We start from the raw sequence: 17,641 nt of genomic DNA on the forward strand, positions 1-17,641 counted from the left end.
GAGGGAACAATTATCTTCCCCTGTGGTGTACTAGCCCACCCTTCCTCATTAAATATTCCATCTTGATCTATAATTAATTTCTGATCTTCCTTATTATAGTTTGGCTTACCTTTCAGAGAAATTTTCCCATCAGGAATTAAAGCTCTTTCAATTGTTATCTCACCTTTTGCAGCTTCTTTTGCCTCTCTGTCTGCCAGCTCATTTCCTTCCTCTAATTCTGAGTTCACCTTCTGGTGTGCCTTGATGTGCATAATTGCCACCTTCTCAGGTAGCTGGATCGCTTCCAACAGTCTCAATATTTCTTGTGCATGTTTAATGTTTCTTTCCTTGTGAATTCAACAGTCCTCTCCTTCCAAATGGCACCATGTGCATGCACAACTCCAAATACATATCTTGAGTCTGTATAGACATTTATGTTTTTTCCTTTTGCCAGTTCCAGAGCTGTAGTCAGAGCAGTCAGTTCCACCTTCTGTGCAGAGGTGTTTATGGGTAATGGTCTGGATTCTATTACTTCAGCATGCCGTTTTCCACTGATGACATAGCTGTTCCCATCAGTAAACCAGGTTTCTGCGTCGTCTAAAGGGGTATCTTTCAGATCTGGATGACTGGAATATGTGGCCTCAATAGTCTCCAGGCAATCGTGGTGTACTGGTTCTCCTTCATTTCTGCTGAGGCTTGCTCCACCATGATGGCTTGATATTTCAGAAACCTTTGTGGTGAAAGCCAGTGCCCGCCTTTCACTTTCAGCACTGCAGACACTGTATAGGACACCAGCACAGTCATTTTCTGGCCCAAGGTGAATCTTGGATGTTTAGTACAACTGCTGCAATGGCCCTGAGGCATCCAGGCCATCCTTCAGCTGCAGAGTCCAACTGCTTAGAAAAATAAGTAACTGCTTGCTGGTACAGGCCCAAGTCCTGTGCTAGTATTCCTAAGGCAATTCCTTGTTTCTCATGGGAGAAAAGAAAGAATGGTTTACTCACGTCTGGGAGTCCTAAGGCTGATGCCGACCTCAAGGCATTTTTTAATTGGTGGAAGGCTCAAGTAGCTTCTTTTGTCCACTGAAGATTCTTGTTGTAGTGCATATAGAGGCTTAATAATTAGTCCATGATGGTAGATCCACAATCTACACCATCCTGTCATACTGTCCAGGCCACACAGGCCTCTTCTGTCTGGGTAGCTATTAGGATGTCATCTATGTACTGCAGTAACTTCCCTTCTTCCTGTGGGGCTTCCCAGGACTTTAAGTCTTTTGAAAGTTGTTCTCCAAACAGGGTGGGACTGTTCTTAAATCCCTGAGGCAACACCATCCATGTGAGCTGGATTTTGCACCCACTCTTAGGGCTTTTCTATTCAAATGCAAAGATTTTCTGGCTGGCTTCATGGAGAGGGAGGCAAAAGAAAGCATCCTTCAAATCTAGAACAGTAAACCAAGTTAGCTCTGATGTTAAGCATGTTAGCAAAGTGTATGAATTTGCTATTACAGGGTAAAGATCCTGTTATTTTGTTAACAGCCTATAAGTCCTGTACCACCTGGTATTACCCATAAGGTTTACAAACAGGTAAAATAGGGGTGTTAAAATCAGATTGGCACTCTTTTAGCAGTCCTAGCTGTAGGAAATTTTCCGTCATTTGGAAAAATTTCTTCCCTATCTTCCCTTTTCAGGGGGTATTGTTTAATCCTGACTGGCTGTTTTCTCTCCGTGAGCTTATCTGTATCGGGGGTGCATTTTTGGCCCTTCCACGTATGTATGTAGCCCATACCCCTGGGAATACCTGATCCAGTATATCTTCAATCTGACTTCTCCCTCGACATGATTAGTGATCAAAACTAAGCTTTGACATCTCTATATACTGTTGGTAGTTTACTTTTAAAGTGATCTCGCCTCCTTTGAAAGTAATGGTTGCTCCCAAGTGTTCTAACAAATCTCTCCCCAAAAGAGCTTTCGGGGAGTTAGGCATATACAAAAACTTATGGATGCCCCATTGTTTTCCTAATTGATATTTTAATAGTTTACAAAAATAAGCCTTTTCACCTTGGCCAATTGCCCCTTTTATCATAATATAATCGTCCCCAAAGGCATTAAAGCTTTGTTTAAAACTAAATACGTTGCACCCGTATTAACCAAAAATTCCACTTCCTTTTTTTTTCTTTTGTCCCCTAGCTCCATTATAACCAGTGGATCTGCTAGCGAAGATTCCCCTGGTCCCCATCAGTCTAGTTCCAGTTCAGTCACCAGAGCCACCCCATGGCACTCTCCCCACCAGGGCATTCTCACTCCCAGCATCCAAACTCCTCATGGCAGTCACACTGATCCGGTTCCACAGAAGAGAAGGCCATTCCCCCACTTCTGCCCAACATTCCTCCTCCACCATTTTCAAAGCAACCAGCGCAGCCATGGCTACAGCACGACCCAGCTTTTTCTTTTCTACCTGTTTCCGATTCCTATACACTCTCCATGCTTCCTCCTTCACTCCCATCCACATTTATTCATCAACCCTTCAGTCCCATCTGTTAACATGTCTGTTTGTCTGACCCAGCACCCATCCCATGCTCAAACACAGGAACTGCGGGAGCTCCCCTCCTTTCCCCCTTGGTTTTCCCTTTTTTATTTATTTAATTTTTTTTCACAGGTGCTCACCCTGCTCTGCAGGGGTTACAGATGCCTGCCTCTGCAACAGCACTTCTGGTTTAACCCCTTCTTAACTCCAAATGTGAATGTGCTGCTTGTTGCCAGTGACAGCAATTTCCTCCTCCTTACCAACACCTGATAGAACAGAGGCAGAGGGTGCTCCTCTCTGAGGCACCTGTGATACATAATTTTCTTGATTACTGTCCCAATATCACAGGCTGAACAACATCTCTCCAGCTTAGCTTTCTGGTTTTCCCTGTGCTTTTCCAAAACCGAAATTAGGGATCTGGCAGAGCTATATTAATTTCACATTCTGTCTGCCACTCCGGGTGGTTTCTTAAAGTGAAACATATCCGCATACATTACTTCATCGCATTTTCCTGGCCACCTCAAAAACAACATTAATTGTAAAAAATGCATTATAATTCAGAGTTCCATTTCAGGCCATTTTTCCTGATTTTCCAAAGTATATAAAGGCCACCATTGGTTACAATATTTTACCATTTTCTTGTTTACTGAGCCCCCAGAAGAACCTCACAGTTCTTTCCAATGTGCCAAAATGTAATCCAATGGGCTTTTATTCTGAATTCACTTGTTTTGACCGGCTCCCATTTCAAACAATCTCTTACAAATCTCTATAGCTTCTCTTTCCCAGTGCTCTGCAAATGCACTTAAAAAATATGAGAGCACCTACACACAAGTTTTATGATATTATTAGGGGATTCAGTAAGATAATATCTCTCGGTTCTGCAGATCAGCTCCCCTGTCGTTAGATCATAGTTTCAGTTCCAGCAAAATTTACACTGCCCTAGTATCCTCAGCAGGTTCCACTGTTCAAAAGTTATTATGCACTCATATGTGAGGTTATGAAGTTTTTCCTAATATCCTCTGTGGATTGTCCCAAAAAGAGAGACACCAATTGTTGTATTTCCATTTTACTTTCTCCTTCGTAACCACGTCTCCTAAAAAAACTTTTTTTTTTTTTTTTTTTTTTTAATACCTTTTACAAACCCTTTCTCAGTTTTCCTTTCTAACTTCCCAGAAGTCTTCCTGGATTTTGTGGCTTTTCCCCACAACCTGCCAATGTTTTGTAGGACACCCCGAGCAGTATCTGCCCCACCAGTATCCTGAGTGGCTATAAAAGTGGAATATACACTGAAAGCACTGCCGCAACATCCACCTGAAATGCTACTCGTCACATAGTTACACTCCCACAAGGCACATATGGAATTCCCTTGCCCTTGTATTTCGTAAAGCTATCCACTGTGGGAGGGGTAGCTGGACCTTCCCCCACTTTCTAAGCTGTTTAAGGGTTATATACAGACAAGACACAGGACAGAAAAACATAAACGCTTCGTCCATCTCCGGCCGCTCCCCTCGCGGAGACATGGAACCGTGGATTAGGACTCCACACTCGCTTTGTAGCTACGCTACGTCTCAGTCACACAGAAACACAAACCCTTACACACGGGATCCCACACACCCACACTATGGTTCCGCTTACCCTTCTCTTGCTTATTATGGTAGCAGGTCAGTCCTGGTTTCCAGAATTTGAGATACAGCAGAGACCTGGTGGGTTCACCTACCCTTCACCTGCTTCCCTTAGCAAGTCCGTCCTGGCTCCCAAGACTTGGGATGCAGCGAAAACCCGGCCCGCCCGATCCGCCTTCAGGATCGCTCAGACGCCCTATTGGTCGATGAGCCCCCTGCTTGCAAGCCCTACCTGCCAAGGGGAACTTCGCTGTGCACCAGACGTCTCTGCAGGCCTTACCAGCAGCCCCAGGCCACACGTACGCCTTACAGGCCCCCTAAAGTACCTAAATTCCAAGCATACCATTTCTCAGCAGCCAGCAGAGGTTGTTGTCTGTCCCCCCAGTGAGCAGACCAGAAGCGGAGCTCCTCCAGGGAAGCGGCCTGGGGCACCTAGGATGTCCACCCCTCAGCTGATCCTGCAGCCGAACACGGGCCTCCTGGCTGGCTCGCCAAATTGATAGGGGGATTGACTCCACAACTTGTTAAAGTTGTAAAGTAGGAATGCTTTATTCAGCACTGAGGTGCATGGGGTTAGTGCCTCAGAGTATGCACACCCAGGGTCGTTTTTCCCTCTACATTTATTCTCTTAAAGTATACATATGCATTAGATTACTGATATGCCTATACATATTTAGTATCTATCCCCGCTTCGTACTATAATGAACTAGAAGGTACTTTCCCATGTGCAGTGCCCCCTTCTGGTTATGGGCAGGGGTCTCAAGACGAAGTAAATGAGTCTTCCTCTTCTTAAACTTTTCACCTTTTAATCTTCATGCATGCCCTTAGGGTTTGGTCGATATCCCAGCCATAAGGTATCTGCTACTCCCCCTTATCAATAGACTCAGGCATCTGCTTTTCCTTGTCACTAGTTGCTTATCAGTAGAACCAGACCTCTGCTTCTCCCCTTATCAGTACTTTGTGCCTTTGTTCTGCTTAGTAGGCATGACGGGTGTTTATCAACAGACAATACTTTTGTTTAAGCAGGCGAATTCCTCTAACCCCCTTGTATGTTGGTTAACACTCTGCACCGGAACAACCCTGCAAACCCCTCCCCGGCGCTCTAAGCTCGCCGGACCCACCACAACCGGGAGGCGGCGCAGCCAGCCCGGGCGAGGACCCGAGGAACCTCACCCGGAGCCCATCCCCGCTGCCCCCCCGCACCTTGGGCCTGTTCTTGGCACGGGCCTTGCGGGGCGCCCTCACGGCCTCCAATATGCCCATGCTCTGCGTCACCACCGAGCCGCAGCCACGGGTACTGCGGCCGGAAGCAGGGAGAGATTGACACCGCCCCCAGCGGCTCCCTTCCAGTCAGCAGCGCGGTGGCTGCGTGAAGCACGGAAGGACTCAGCGCAGAACGCAGACCTGGGAGCGAGGAAATGGCCGCCCAGCCTGGGTGAGGCAGGTCTTCTGTCAGGAGGGGAGCGGGCTTGCAGTAGGCTCAGATACGGGCTCCTATGTGGGAAGGCTGGGCTCCTTAGTAAGGGCGTGGGGGGAGGTCGGACTGCTCCATAGGATCCTGTGAGGAGGCCAGGCCCCTCGATAGGTGTTTGAGATGAGGATCGGCCCTCCTACAAGGGCCTGTGGGGAACAGAATCCTTTATGAAGTGCTGTGTGGAGGCCACGCTCCTCTATAGGAGCCTGGGAGGGAGCTCGCTGCCCCCACTGAGGACCGGATGGGAGGCCAACGTCATCTCTGGGAACCGGGGAAGAATCCAAACTTCCCTGTAAGGGAGTGGCCAGGCTCCCCCTATAAGGACTGGCAGGGAGGCAAGGCTCATCTATGGAAGCCTAGGAGGAGGCCATGTTCCCTTCTATGGGCCTGTGGAGGGATGGAGCTGTCATAAAATGGCCGCGGAGGGAGGGAGGGGCAGGCTGCTCCATAGGAGCCTGAGAGGAGGCCAAGCTCCCCTAAAGGGACTGGCAGGGAGGCAATGCTCATCTATAGGAGCCTGTTAGGATGCCAGCTTTCCCTATAGATACGTGTGCCACGGGGGCAGAGGGGTGTGGGGAGGGATTATCCTCCATAGGAATCTAGGAGAAGGCCAGGTGTCTCTATAAGGATTTGTGGGGAGGTCTAACTGCTCCTGTAGGAAATGCAAGCTGAGAAATCAAGCCCCTACTACTGATTATGGGGAGCATGAGATCTCTTCTTTCTGCTTGTGCTGTAGCAGGACCTGGAAGTGCCACGCGAGTGGGGCAGCCTGTCCTGCAGTGCCTGAGGCATCTCCAGCCACAGCGTGGCTGCAGGCTCAGCCTGGGGGACCAGGTGTCACTGACCCTTCTGAGCACAGCACAGGTACTCAGATGCCCCAGGGTGCCATTGCTGGAGCTGAGGCCAAGCCCCCCTGGAGCAGAAGTGATTTCAACTAGTCCCTGCATGGATGAGACCCTGCAGTGCTCAGTCCGACCTTGCAGAAGACATAGTAGTCGAGGACCTAATGATCTTAAACAGGTACTGTCCACTCTCGTAGGCCTTGTACATTGGGTTTGAGAAATCCCTTTCTTATCGATATCATCTGTAATTTATAATACATGTGGGAAATGTAAATTGTGCATGAGTGAAAGCGGAGATGATCCTGACCAGGAGCCCATTGCACATTGTGGAGCTGGTGACCCCCTGAGCAGGCACAGGGCTGGTCTGCACTGCCCAAACCCTGTGGCTGCAGGATGAGCTTGGCCATCTCAATGTAACAGGGGGTTTAGGGACAGCCCCTGCCTAATACTGACCCTTACACCAGCTGCCTGGCCCTGCCTCTAACTGGAAATGCAGCAAGAAGTTCTCATGTGAACTTCCTTCATGAATAATGCTGGTTTCTTGTGATGCTTTATATTTTAGCTCATAGACCAAAAAGGAAGAGCTCTAACTCTGCCTGAAGGCAGCATGCACAGCAGCTAAAGGGACATAAGGTTTACATGCTATCTCTATCCCTCTTCTCATTTTGTCTTATTATAGAAGCTGTGGCCTCTCTTTCACTAGGGGGGAAAGCAGGAGCTGTGCAGCTGGTTATCAGGTTCTCTTCTTAGGCTGTTCACTTCTGTTTTTGTGTGGGAGGAGGAGAAACCCCTCTAGAGAGGCCTGTGAGGAAACTCAGCCTGAGTCTAGGGGCCCAGGGGGAGGCTAAAGTCTTGGTGTGTTCTGACCCAGAGCTGTTGTGGTATTGAGCATGTAGGAAGTAAAGGCTGAGCAAGGATATGCTCTTGTAGGCTTCCTTACAGGAGAAGGAACCTGAACATCCTAGGGTACTTTGAAGGTGTACCATCCCAGACAAAAAAAAGTGAGTATGACATCTTTCAGAAGAAAGATAGCCACCACGCAAGTCTCAAAACTTAATCTTAAAAGATGTATTTGAGAACTAAGAGTACAGCAGGGTCCTTCAGCAGAATATCTGTACACTTGGGCTTTCAGAAACAAAAATGGACAGCCGATTCCTTGCAATGTGCACTTTGCACAGTCCCTTGTAATGCAGCAGGAGAGATGTTTAAGCTCACTGTCATCTTCTCCAGACAAGGAAATACAGTAAAAGCCCCAGGGACTGTTTGGCTTATCATGCACTGAAATCACACAGATTCAACTTGAAGCATATCATACATCAGCAACTCCCATTGCTCCAAAGTTAGTCATATGGCACCAGGTTTAAACAGCTGAACTGTGTCCTGGTCCCCTTATCCTCCATCCCTGTGTCATAAGGCATTGCAGAGCTTCTTAAGCAATGCTGCACATGAGGATATGAGAGAGACCAGCAGCCCTGCAGCACTTGAGTTTCTGAATCAAAGCCATGATCATGTATATGGTAACAAAAAAAAGCAATAAATTTGAGGAGACGTGTTTGGAAAATGAGTTTCAGGGCTCCTGCCCAACATTAATAACTGAGTTTATTTCCAGTGGTATATACACACAACAAGTCCAAGGGACTTCTTTACCAGAAGTTAATCAAATGAGGGTCTGCAGAGCATGAGCGATACCCTGAACCTAAAAATCTGCAAGCCCCTTATTGGAGAGGTGGTTGAAGAGGTGAGCTCCAAATCCTCAGCAACACAGCAGGGTTGTCATGGTTTAAACCCATCCACACAGCTTGTTCACTCTCTCTCCCCCCTAACCCCCTGCTCCCGGAGGGATTGGGAAGAAAACTGAAAGAATGTAACTCCCACGGGTTGAGCTAAGAACAGCCCAGTAACTAAGGTATAACACAAATCACTACTGCTACCACCTATAGATAATCATGATAAAAGAAAATAACAAGAGAATACAGTACCACCGCTGAACGAGTTCCACTCCCCACCCCCGAAGACAGACGTTGCCCTTTTGGGTAACTCCTAGTTACCTCCCTGGACATGACGTGCTGTGGTATGGAATCACAGAATCCCAAGGGTTGGAAGGGACCTAAAAAGATCATCTAGTCCAACCCCCCTGCAAGAGCAGGGTAACCTACAGTACATCACACAGGAACTTGTCCAGGCGGGCCTTGAATATCTCCAGTGTAGGAGACTCCACAACCCCCCGGGCAACCTGTTCCAGTGCTCTGTCACTCTTACAGTAAAGAAGTTCTTCCTGATGTTAACGTGGAACTTCCTATGTTCCAGTTTACACCCATTGCCCCTTGTCCTATCACTGGATATCACTGAAAAAAGCCTAGCTCCATCATCCTGACACCTACCCTTTACATATTTGTAAACATTGATGAGGTCACCCCTCAGTCTCCTCCAAGCTAAAGAGACCCAGCTCCCTCAGCCTCTCCTCATAAGGGAGATGTTCCACTCCCTTAATCATCTTTGTGGCTCTGCGCTGGACTCCTTCAAGCAATTCCCTGTCCTTCTTGAACAGAGGGGCCCAGAACTGGACGCAATATTCCAGATGCGGCCTCACCAAGGCTGAGTAGAGGGGGAGGAGAACCTCTCTTGACCTACTAACCACTCCCTTTCTAATGCACCCTAAGATGCCATTTGCCTTCTTGGCCACAAGAGCACATTGCTGGCTCATGGTCATCCTCCTATCCACCAGGACCCCCAGGTCCCTTTCCCCTTCACTACTTTCCAGCAGGTCAACCCCCAACCTGTACTGGTACATGGGGTTGTTCTTCCCCAGATGCAAGACTCTACACTTGCCCTTGTTAAATTTCATCAAGTTTCTCCCCGCCCAACTCTCCAGCCTGTCCAGGTCTCGCTGAATGGCAGCACAGTCCTCTGGTGTGTCAGCCACTCCTCCCAGTTTTGTGTCATCAGCAAACTTGCTGAGGGTGCACTCAGTTCCCTCATCCAGGTCATTGATGAAAATATTAAACAGCACCGGTCCCAGCACCGACCCCTGAGGAACTCCACTAGTCACAGACCTCCAGCTAGATTCTGCTTGGGTCAGGTGTCCTGTCTCTGTTTCCTCCTGGCCTCCCTTCGTCCCCGGCAGAGCATGAGTTTCAGAAAGTCCTTAGCCAGAATAAATATTACTTAGCAACAATTAAAAACAATCGGTATTATCAGCTCTCTTCCCAGGCTGGAAGTCAAAACACAGGGCTTGAACCAGCTACTAAGAAGGAGAAAAACGGCTACTGGTGAACCCAGGACAAGGGTGCAGATTTGTGGCAGCACAGCCTCTCATTGGGTAGCTGTGCTGTGGACTGCTACACCAGGCAAGATGCAGATCACCTTCCAGTATCAGCACTTAAGCCTGGAGCACATCTACAGCTAAGCCAGACACATAGCATATTGTTGGTGCTCCTCTAAGTGAGCTTCCCTGAAAGACATGGCCAAACTGAAACCTAAATTACAGGCTTAATAATTACCATTAATGAAGGATTTTAGAAACAGGGAAAAGCTTAATCTGAGATCTGAGTGGGGTATTTCTGCCCTAACCATAAGCCAGTTTCCAAAAATATTGTGCAGCACTCCATTTTGGAAGAACTTCAAATCAAAAACTTCTTCTGACACTGATGGCCCCTGCATCTGGGTCCATCGCTTTACTTCCCCCAAGTGTGAAGATGGGATATCTGTCCAAGCAGTTTGCTGATCAAAGGCAAAGATTCGAAATAGGCACTTTATGAATGTGCAAATAATTATCTAAGTCCTCAAATACTTTGCTGAAACGGAGAAGCACTTCCGTTCTGTGTGGCTGCTGTGAGAAATGGTCTCTAGGTAAAAACTTAAGCTCAGAGTAGACACAACAGTGAAACAGCTCTTTATCCATGTTTCTGCAAAAACAGGTGTCCTAGCAAGTAGGCACACACAGCAAAAGCAGAACTATGATTTCCTATCCCATCCACAAGTTCCCTCCCTTGTTTCCCCATTGCTTGGGTACTCCAAGGTTTACAGCCTATTCAGTGCTTATAATCTAGATGCTAATTGTCCCGCCTCTGTTTATACCTCCCCTTACTCGACTTTGTACACCCCTTCCTCTTATTTATTAACCACATCATTATTAACCACATAATCCTTTTCCGGTACAATTCTCTAACTCTTTGGGAGACATGTGGTACCCCAACTTACTGTTTAACCAGCCTGCACCTGCTTAGTTTGTGCATAGAGAGTATTCTTTTTAACCTCCCAGTGAATCTTTTATCTCGAGGTGACATTGGCTTTAACCATAGAGTGTGTCTTTTTGAGTTACTATATCTCAAACCCTTTCTTTCATTCCCTTAGTAACTTAGCCCCAGCCCCAGTATTGAAAACTCTTAATATTGCAAAGACTTTATATTGATTTTAAAGCTCTAATATTGGAAAGCCTTAATATTTCAAAGCCCCATCTCCAGTTTTACGAAAACAATGCTATTTCTCTCACAATTCCCCCTTTCTCTTATTTATACTGGTTTTGTTTTTCACACTTTCACACACTTTCTGTAAAGAACTGCCCCATATGTTGTTCCCAATCATCTTCACTAATTTTTTTTTTTTTTTTCTAATCTAGAGCATTTTATCAGAGTAGGGTGGCGTTCCCATGAGCATTTTTTTGACAGAGTTGTTTCGAGAAGTTGTACATGTCTTCCTATATACGGAATTATGTAGCACCTTATAGCTTAGTAACTTAGCCCCAGCCACAGTATTGAAAACTCTTAATATTGCAAAGCCTCAATATTGATCTTAAAGCTCTAATATTGGAAAGCCTTAATATTGCAAAGCCCCATGTCCAGTTATGCGAGAACAACACTGTTTCTCTCACAGTTCCCCCTTTCTCTTATTTATACCCATTTTGTTTTTCACACTTTCCGTAAAGAAATGCCCCATATGTCTCTTCCAGTCTGGATAAAATAACTTCACGGTTTTGGTCTAAAGATGAGTCGTCCCAATCATCTTCACTGATTTTTTTTTTTTTTAATCTAAAGCATTTATCAGAGTAGGGTGATGGTCCCATGAGCATTTGTTTTAACAGAGTTGTTTCGAGAAGTTGTATTCTCTAACTCTTTGGGAGACATGTGGTACCCCAACTTACTGTTTAACCAGCCTGCACCTGCTTAGTTTGTACATAGAGAGTATTCTTTTTAAACACAGAGCGAATCTTTCATCTCGAGGTGACATTGGCTTTAACCACAGTGTGTCTTTTTGAGTTACTATATCTCAAACCCTTTCTTTCATTCCCTTAGTAACTTAGCCCCAGCCCCAGTATTGAAAACTCTTAATATTGCAAAGACTTTATATTGATCTTAAAGCTCTAATATTGGAAAGCCTTAATATTGCATCTCCAGTTATGTGAAAACAACACTGTTTCTCTCACAATTCCCCCTTCCTCTTATTTATACCCATTTTGTTTTTCACACTTCACATTTTATCAGAGTAGGGTGATGGTCCCATGAGCTTTTGTTTTGACAGAGTTGTTTCAAGAAGTTGTACGTCTTCCTATATACGGAATTATGTAGCACCTTATAGCTATTAATACACATGCTGCTACAATTACAGAAGTAAAAACTGATACCACCATTCCTCTCCATTTTCCAAACCAGGATTCTAACCATCCTGTTAATGAAACATCTGTTCTCGTATTTTCAGCGTATTCTTCTGCCAAGGTAGTGAGGTCTTGTAAGGCTCTGCTTATGGCTCCATCTGGTGTTGTATTATTTGGAATAAATGTGCAACGCATATTCCCTAGCATTATGCATACTCCTTCTTCAGCTAATACATCTAAAACTATTTTATTTTCACTGTATATTTGACCCATTCTACCCAGGCATTTGTATTTCTATATCCTGTTTCTATTTCAAACATCAACACTTTAATTGCAATTACATTTACAATCTCAGCATTATATGGTGGATTCCATGTTCCTACCGATCGAGGAATGGTAGTGTTCCCAGGCTGGCCACATTCATTCCTCTTTGGCTCCCAAGCCACTATTCTAAATCTAGCAATTGAATCTCGTCTTGTCACATCTGCCCCCACGTCATGAACTTGGCTTATTTCCCCTCCAGCACTTGCAGTAGCAGATACTACGTGACCACAGTCTAACCCCCCACAGTCAGATTCTATGTGACCTTTAAACATCATAATTTTACTTTTTAGAGATTTTCCCTAAGCACTGGGTGAGATCCACCTGTGCAAGCCAGTTGTAAACCAAACATCACTCCACCCAGGACAAGGTGATTCCCAGTATGGTTGGAGACAATACTCTGGATATAAATATTTACCGCAACTTACTGTTTAACCAGCCTGCACTGGTTTAGTTTCATAGGTTGTACGTAGACAGTATTCTTTTTAACCACAGAGTGTGTCTTTCATGTAGAGATGACACTGTCTTGAACCACAGAGCGTGTCTTTTTGAATAAGTATATCTCAAACCCTTTCTTTCGTTGCCTTAGGAACTTAATCCCAGACCTAGTATTGACATGACATGAAGCCTGAGGGCATTGCGGAAATAGTTGATCTGCTCGCACTCCTGAGTCTCAAAGAACTGAAACGACACCAACAAAACAGCCCTAACATCTCTAAGAAGATAGTAGATCTCTATTCTGATCTTTTCTCATCCTACCACAAAGATCTCTGTCCACAGCAAGGAGCAGGTAATGTTGGTCTTCTGCAGGAAACAGGGTAACCATGGGTCATAGAATCATAGAACCGATTAGGTTGGAAAAGACCTCATCCAGAGAATTCATCCCTTTACACATCCGGGTACTTCAAATATGAGCATTAAGTTCAGGAAGGTCTGCAGGACTGATGCGTAAGGGGTCAATCAGCACACCACTACCTCTGGGGAGACGAAGCCAGCTTTCTAAAGGCACTGCATGTTCCATAGGTATCCTATGGTCCTGCAGTCCCAGCTGACTTCTCTCCCACAACTATGGAGCAATAAAAAAACATTGGGGATCTGTGAAAGCAAAGTGTCTTGACTCTTTTGTCTTTTCTCTTTCTTGCCCATCCCTTTTCCAAGCCTTTTCCAGCTTTAAGCCCAAGTCTTTTGAAATGTGCTGTCTGGTATAGCTCAATTTCATGAGCCAGAAAGACAGCCTTTCATCCCACATGTACATATGCACTTGCTATCACTTGCTGTTTCCAAGCTTGCAGCACATACAGGGTAAAACCTCAACCTCTGCCGTTCCTGTCTATATAGAATCACAGAATCATAGAATAGTTAGGGTTGGAAAGGACCTTAAAGTCATCTAGTTCCAACCCTCCTGACATGGGCAGGGCCACCTTGCACTAAACCACGCCACCCAAGACTGCGTCTAACCTGGCCTTGAATGCTGGCAGGTGAGGGAAGAAACGGACTATGTCCGATCCAATGTGAATCCAGCGTAAGACACTTTATTGTGTGACAAGCCCATATTTATATTATTCTGCTTCCTTTACATGCGATCACGCATTCTGTGTCCCCTCACATCCCTTTTGTAGTCTACTAAGTGCTAAGCAGTAATTTTCCACTCTTTTACTCCCTTATCATCCCGATTTAGCAACACTACTAAAGGTTACAAATGTTTAAACTGTTTGGTCTGGTTTTGAGATTCACATCCTGCTTTATCTACCAAACCGCCTGCTTTGTTTTGCTAACTGATCTTTACCCTTCATAGTTCTCCTTACAGTTCTCAAGGCTTAGGCCCAAGCAGGGCATTAAGACCTGGTATCTTCTTCCTGGTTCCCTAGGCTTGAGCCTGTACAGGGCAACAGCACCTGGTATTTTCTTTACCATTCCCAAGGCTCAAGCCGGGCCAGGGCGATAACGCCTGTATCCATTTCATTATCTATTTCTATCTGCCACTCACATTTCCCCCTTTTTGTTTTACTAAAAGACAGCCTGTATAGATGTATCAATAAGTTGTTGTAAGCACAGCACACAAATTAAAAATACCTAAAAAGACTAATAGAATGATTTATCCAAACAAGGCACACAGGTTAGAATACCTAAAAAGAGTAAGGCACGCAGATTAGATTATCTAGAAAGGCTAACAAAATGATTAAGTAGAGCCATTCTGTAATGCTCAAGCCAGAAAACAGTTTGTTCAACCAATTCGGTCCCTCATCTTCCTGAAGGTATGCTGTCCTTGTTATTAAGTCTGGAATGCTTTTATGGATGATCTGATAAATTCATGCAGCACATACCATCAAAATCTTCACACCCATGGTCTTGAGCCAACAATAAAAATCAACAGCCGTTCTGTAGTGAGGTGTGCCTCACAGGATCAACATCTTAAAAGCAACCCTGTTGTCCAGTGGTACCCTTTCCAGGCTTAAATGTTCCCAGTCTATTACTAGTGGCTGGAAAGTCCAGTTGCAATACGTTCCTGCATGGATATGCTCTCTGTTGACTGGTTCTCCAAAAAGAGACCAGTTAACTTTGTACAGTTCCTATGGGTTAACTTCAAACCAGTTATGAATCTGCATCTATCTTCATTGGCAGCCATCACCTGTATAAACGGACAGGTACATCATGCAGGGATCCATCGGGGTGCTTGTTCTGTAGAGATACAAGCATAGCCTCTTCCCCAAGTTATTAACCTAAAAGGACCTTCCCAGTTATGATTTTCCAAAGACTTTACCATTACCATAAAGGGTTCTTTCCCTGGTATCAGATCTGGGCCTACAAGGGTTAGTGCAGAAAAATGCCTAATCACTGGGGGGACATTCATGCCCGTGTGTAAATCAGAACTGGATGTTAGAAAATTTAAGATAAACATTGCTTTATTGATTTGTACATTTGGGATCTCCCCTATCATTCCCCCTTTTTTGTTTTATGTATCTTTTGGATGAATCTACTTGAGCAGGGGATTTGGACTAGATCATATCTCCAACATATGCCAACCACAGGCTGCTGGGCCTGCCCTTTTTCTCCTGGATGGCTCTCTGATAACAGGGGAGGGCGGCCATCCCTCACATCAAGGTCTGGCATGGCATGTGGCCCCACAGCTCCACACCTGATGGGTTGCAGCCAACAGCGGAGCTAAAGGTCCTTCTTGGTGGCAAACACAGAGGCCAACCTAGTCTTGCCCTTGACTGTGGTAGCAGGCATTTGGTCAACCTCAGTCCTTGCACCTTGTCAACGCAGAGTTTCACCTGCTTCATCCAGTAACAAGTCACTACTATGGCAAAGTACACACAGATTTACATTAGCAGAGTAACTATTACAGGGTGCAGCAGCATGTTGAAGATGCTGATGGCAGCGAGGGACTAGCCAAAGAAATTTCTTACCAGTGGAGTTCTGCCACCCTCTTAATTTGTTCCATTATCTGCTTTATAACACTACCATTGTATTAGAATCTTTCTAGCTTTTGCCTTAGCATTTTCTAGCAGCTGCTGCAAATTTGCATGCTCTAACATCTCTTTTACAAGTGACAAATCCATACAAGGTGTAGTTTCTTATTAGCAACTGGCTAGTAAATACAGGTGGTTTTATACACAAAATCACAGCCTCTAATAATTTACAAGCACACGTATTCAAATTGTTACTTTTCAGTTGCCCCCAGGTGATGTTTTGCAATCATTTGTTTTCTCTTCCTCTATCTCATTCTGCTTGGGGTATTCACAGTCAGCTCCTGTAGCTGAGGCATCTGGTTCCTCCACTCGTCTGTCCAGCTCATGGCAAGGCTTGACAAACTGCAGGCAGCCGCCATGGACCTGTAGGTAGGAGGACACAAATATACCCCCTCCTCCAGGTTATCAGTTCTTGAGAAGCAGACAGGTTAAAGCGTTTCCTTAAAGCAGAGGCATTCTGATGCAAAAGGTATGTAAAGCAGCTGCAGAAGTAAACTGCACATTTTTAACAGTCAAGGAGTTTGCTGCATCATTACCCTTTTTTTTTTTTAATTCTATTTTTTTTCTTCTTTCTCTGCCACCCTGATGCTGCTTAGGTGATGGCTGATAAAGCTTGTGGCTGCACTACCCCTCTCGCTTTTTCAGTTAGCAGCTTTTTCAAGCGATCAGTTCTTCTAAGTCTTGGATTCACCCCCAGGTTACTTTAAACACACTAAGCAAGGCTCCTACCATGTGCCCAGCATGTTCCAGGAGCTCTTTAGGCTTTGTCTGTGGTGTCTCTGCAAACTGCCTCAATACTTTAATAGATCAAAAGGTTTGGTGGGTTTTTTGTTTTGGTTTGAGTTTTGGGGTTTTTTTTCCTTCTTCACTCCGCAGCGGTGTCCATCCTGGCCGTTCCACCGGTGGAGCACTGGGAGCTGAATTGGAGGGCAGCTTCTTTTGAACATGGGTACTGAACTCTTACCAAATAAATTTTTACTTTTTTTTTTTTTCCCAAAGTTGCTCACTCTGCTTTGCGTGGCTACAAATGCCTGCCTGATCCAGCAGCTACAGCTGCCTGCCTGCTTCAGCAGCAACCATAAATACCTGCTGGCAACCGCACTTTTGCATTAACCCTTTCTTGCCCGAAATGTTAAACTGCTACCCATTAAAAACTTTTACATGAACCCAACAACAAAAAAATACACAGAACACCATCTGCCCTCAACACACACACACACATATCTATGGGATCCCACAAGCACACTCCACACAACTAAAATATTTGAAACACAAAATCCAGAAAATCATTACTCCCACTACACAGTCCCACGTATAGAACGTGGCACAAGGACCCTGTGAAGACTATCAGGAAACCAGTTTTGAGAAGCATCATCGCAGTGCGAGGTGGCAGACTCAACCTTAGCAAGCATGCCCGCAGAGGCTCTGCCTGCCCACACTGCATGAGGCTTGGGCTTTTATACTGACCAAAAGGCACACTCCTGACACAGATGGCCAGCCTAGGTTGGAAGAAGTGGCCAGCAATATCTATAAAGGTCTCCAAGCATCAACAGAAACATGGACATATATTTGCCAACTTCTAGTACATGAGTATCACACAGAGACTGTATCAAATGAGCTGTATATGGGGTCCCAAGTCCACGGTCCACCACAGACTGCCCAATACCCCTGATAAGAGCATACGAGAGACCTTCCCACCGCGGGTCTTGATCCAGCACATACATCACAGGGAAAGCACACAATACATCTGCATCCCCCACCCATCTCGCTTCTCCCTCTACAGCTGCCCATTTATCATGAGGATCTGGGGGATATAA

At 45.4% G+C, this 17,641-nt stretch overlaps 2 protein-coding genes and 1 long non-coding RNA gene across 4 annotated transcripts in view; 2 read left to right on the forward strand and 1 right to left on the reverse strand.

Moving 5' to 3' along the window:
* Window positions 1–4,370, reverse strand: part of LOC136005795 (uncharacterized) — a 34,190-nt gene extending 29,820 nt beyond the window's left edge. The window contains exon 1 of the mRNA XM_065663642.1: window positions 4,357–4,370. The gene's annotated coding sequence lies outside the window, so the exon portion shown is untranslated. The remainder of the gene's footprint in view (window positions 1–4,356) is intronic.
* LOC136005801 (uncharacterized) overlaps window positions 1–17,641 on the forward strand; it is a 107,354-nt gene that overhangs the window by 56,245 nt on the left and 33,468 nt on the right. The gene's annotated exons all lie outside the window — the stretch shown is intronic.
* LOC136005339 (uncharacterized) overlaps window positions 5,109–17,641 on the forward strand; it is a 32,016-nt gene continuing 19,483 nt past the window's right edge. Inside the window, exons 1-2 of the mRNA XM_065662737.1 lie at window positions 5,109–5,559; window positions 6,335–6,618. Of these exons, the coding sequence (XP_065518809.1) occupies window positions 5,109–5,559; window positions 6,335–6,618 (735 nt within the window). The remainder of the gene's footprint in view (window positions 5,560–6,334; window positions 6,619–17,641) is intronic.

This window comes from Lathamus discolor, chromosome Z (assembly GCF_037157495.1).
Source record: "Lathamus discolor isolate bLatDis1 chromosome Z, bLatDis1.hap1, whole genome shotgun sequence".
NCBI classification, from domain to species: Eukaryota; Metazoa; Chordata; class Aves; order Psittaciformes; family Psittacidae; genus Lathamus; species Lathamus discolor.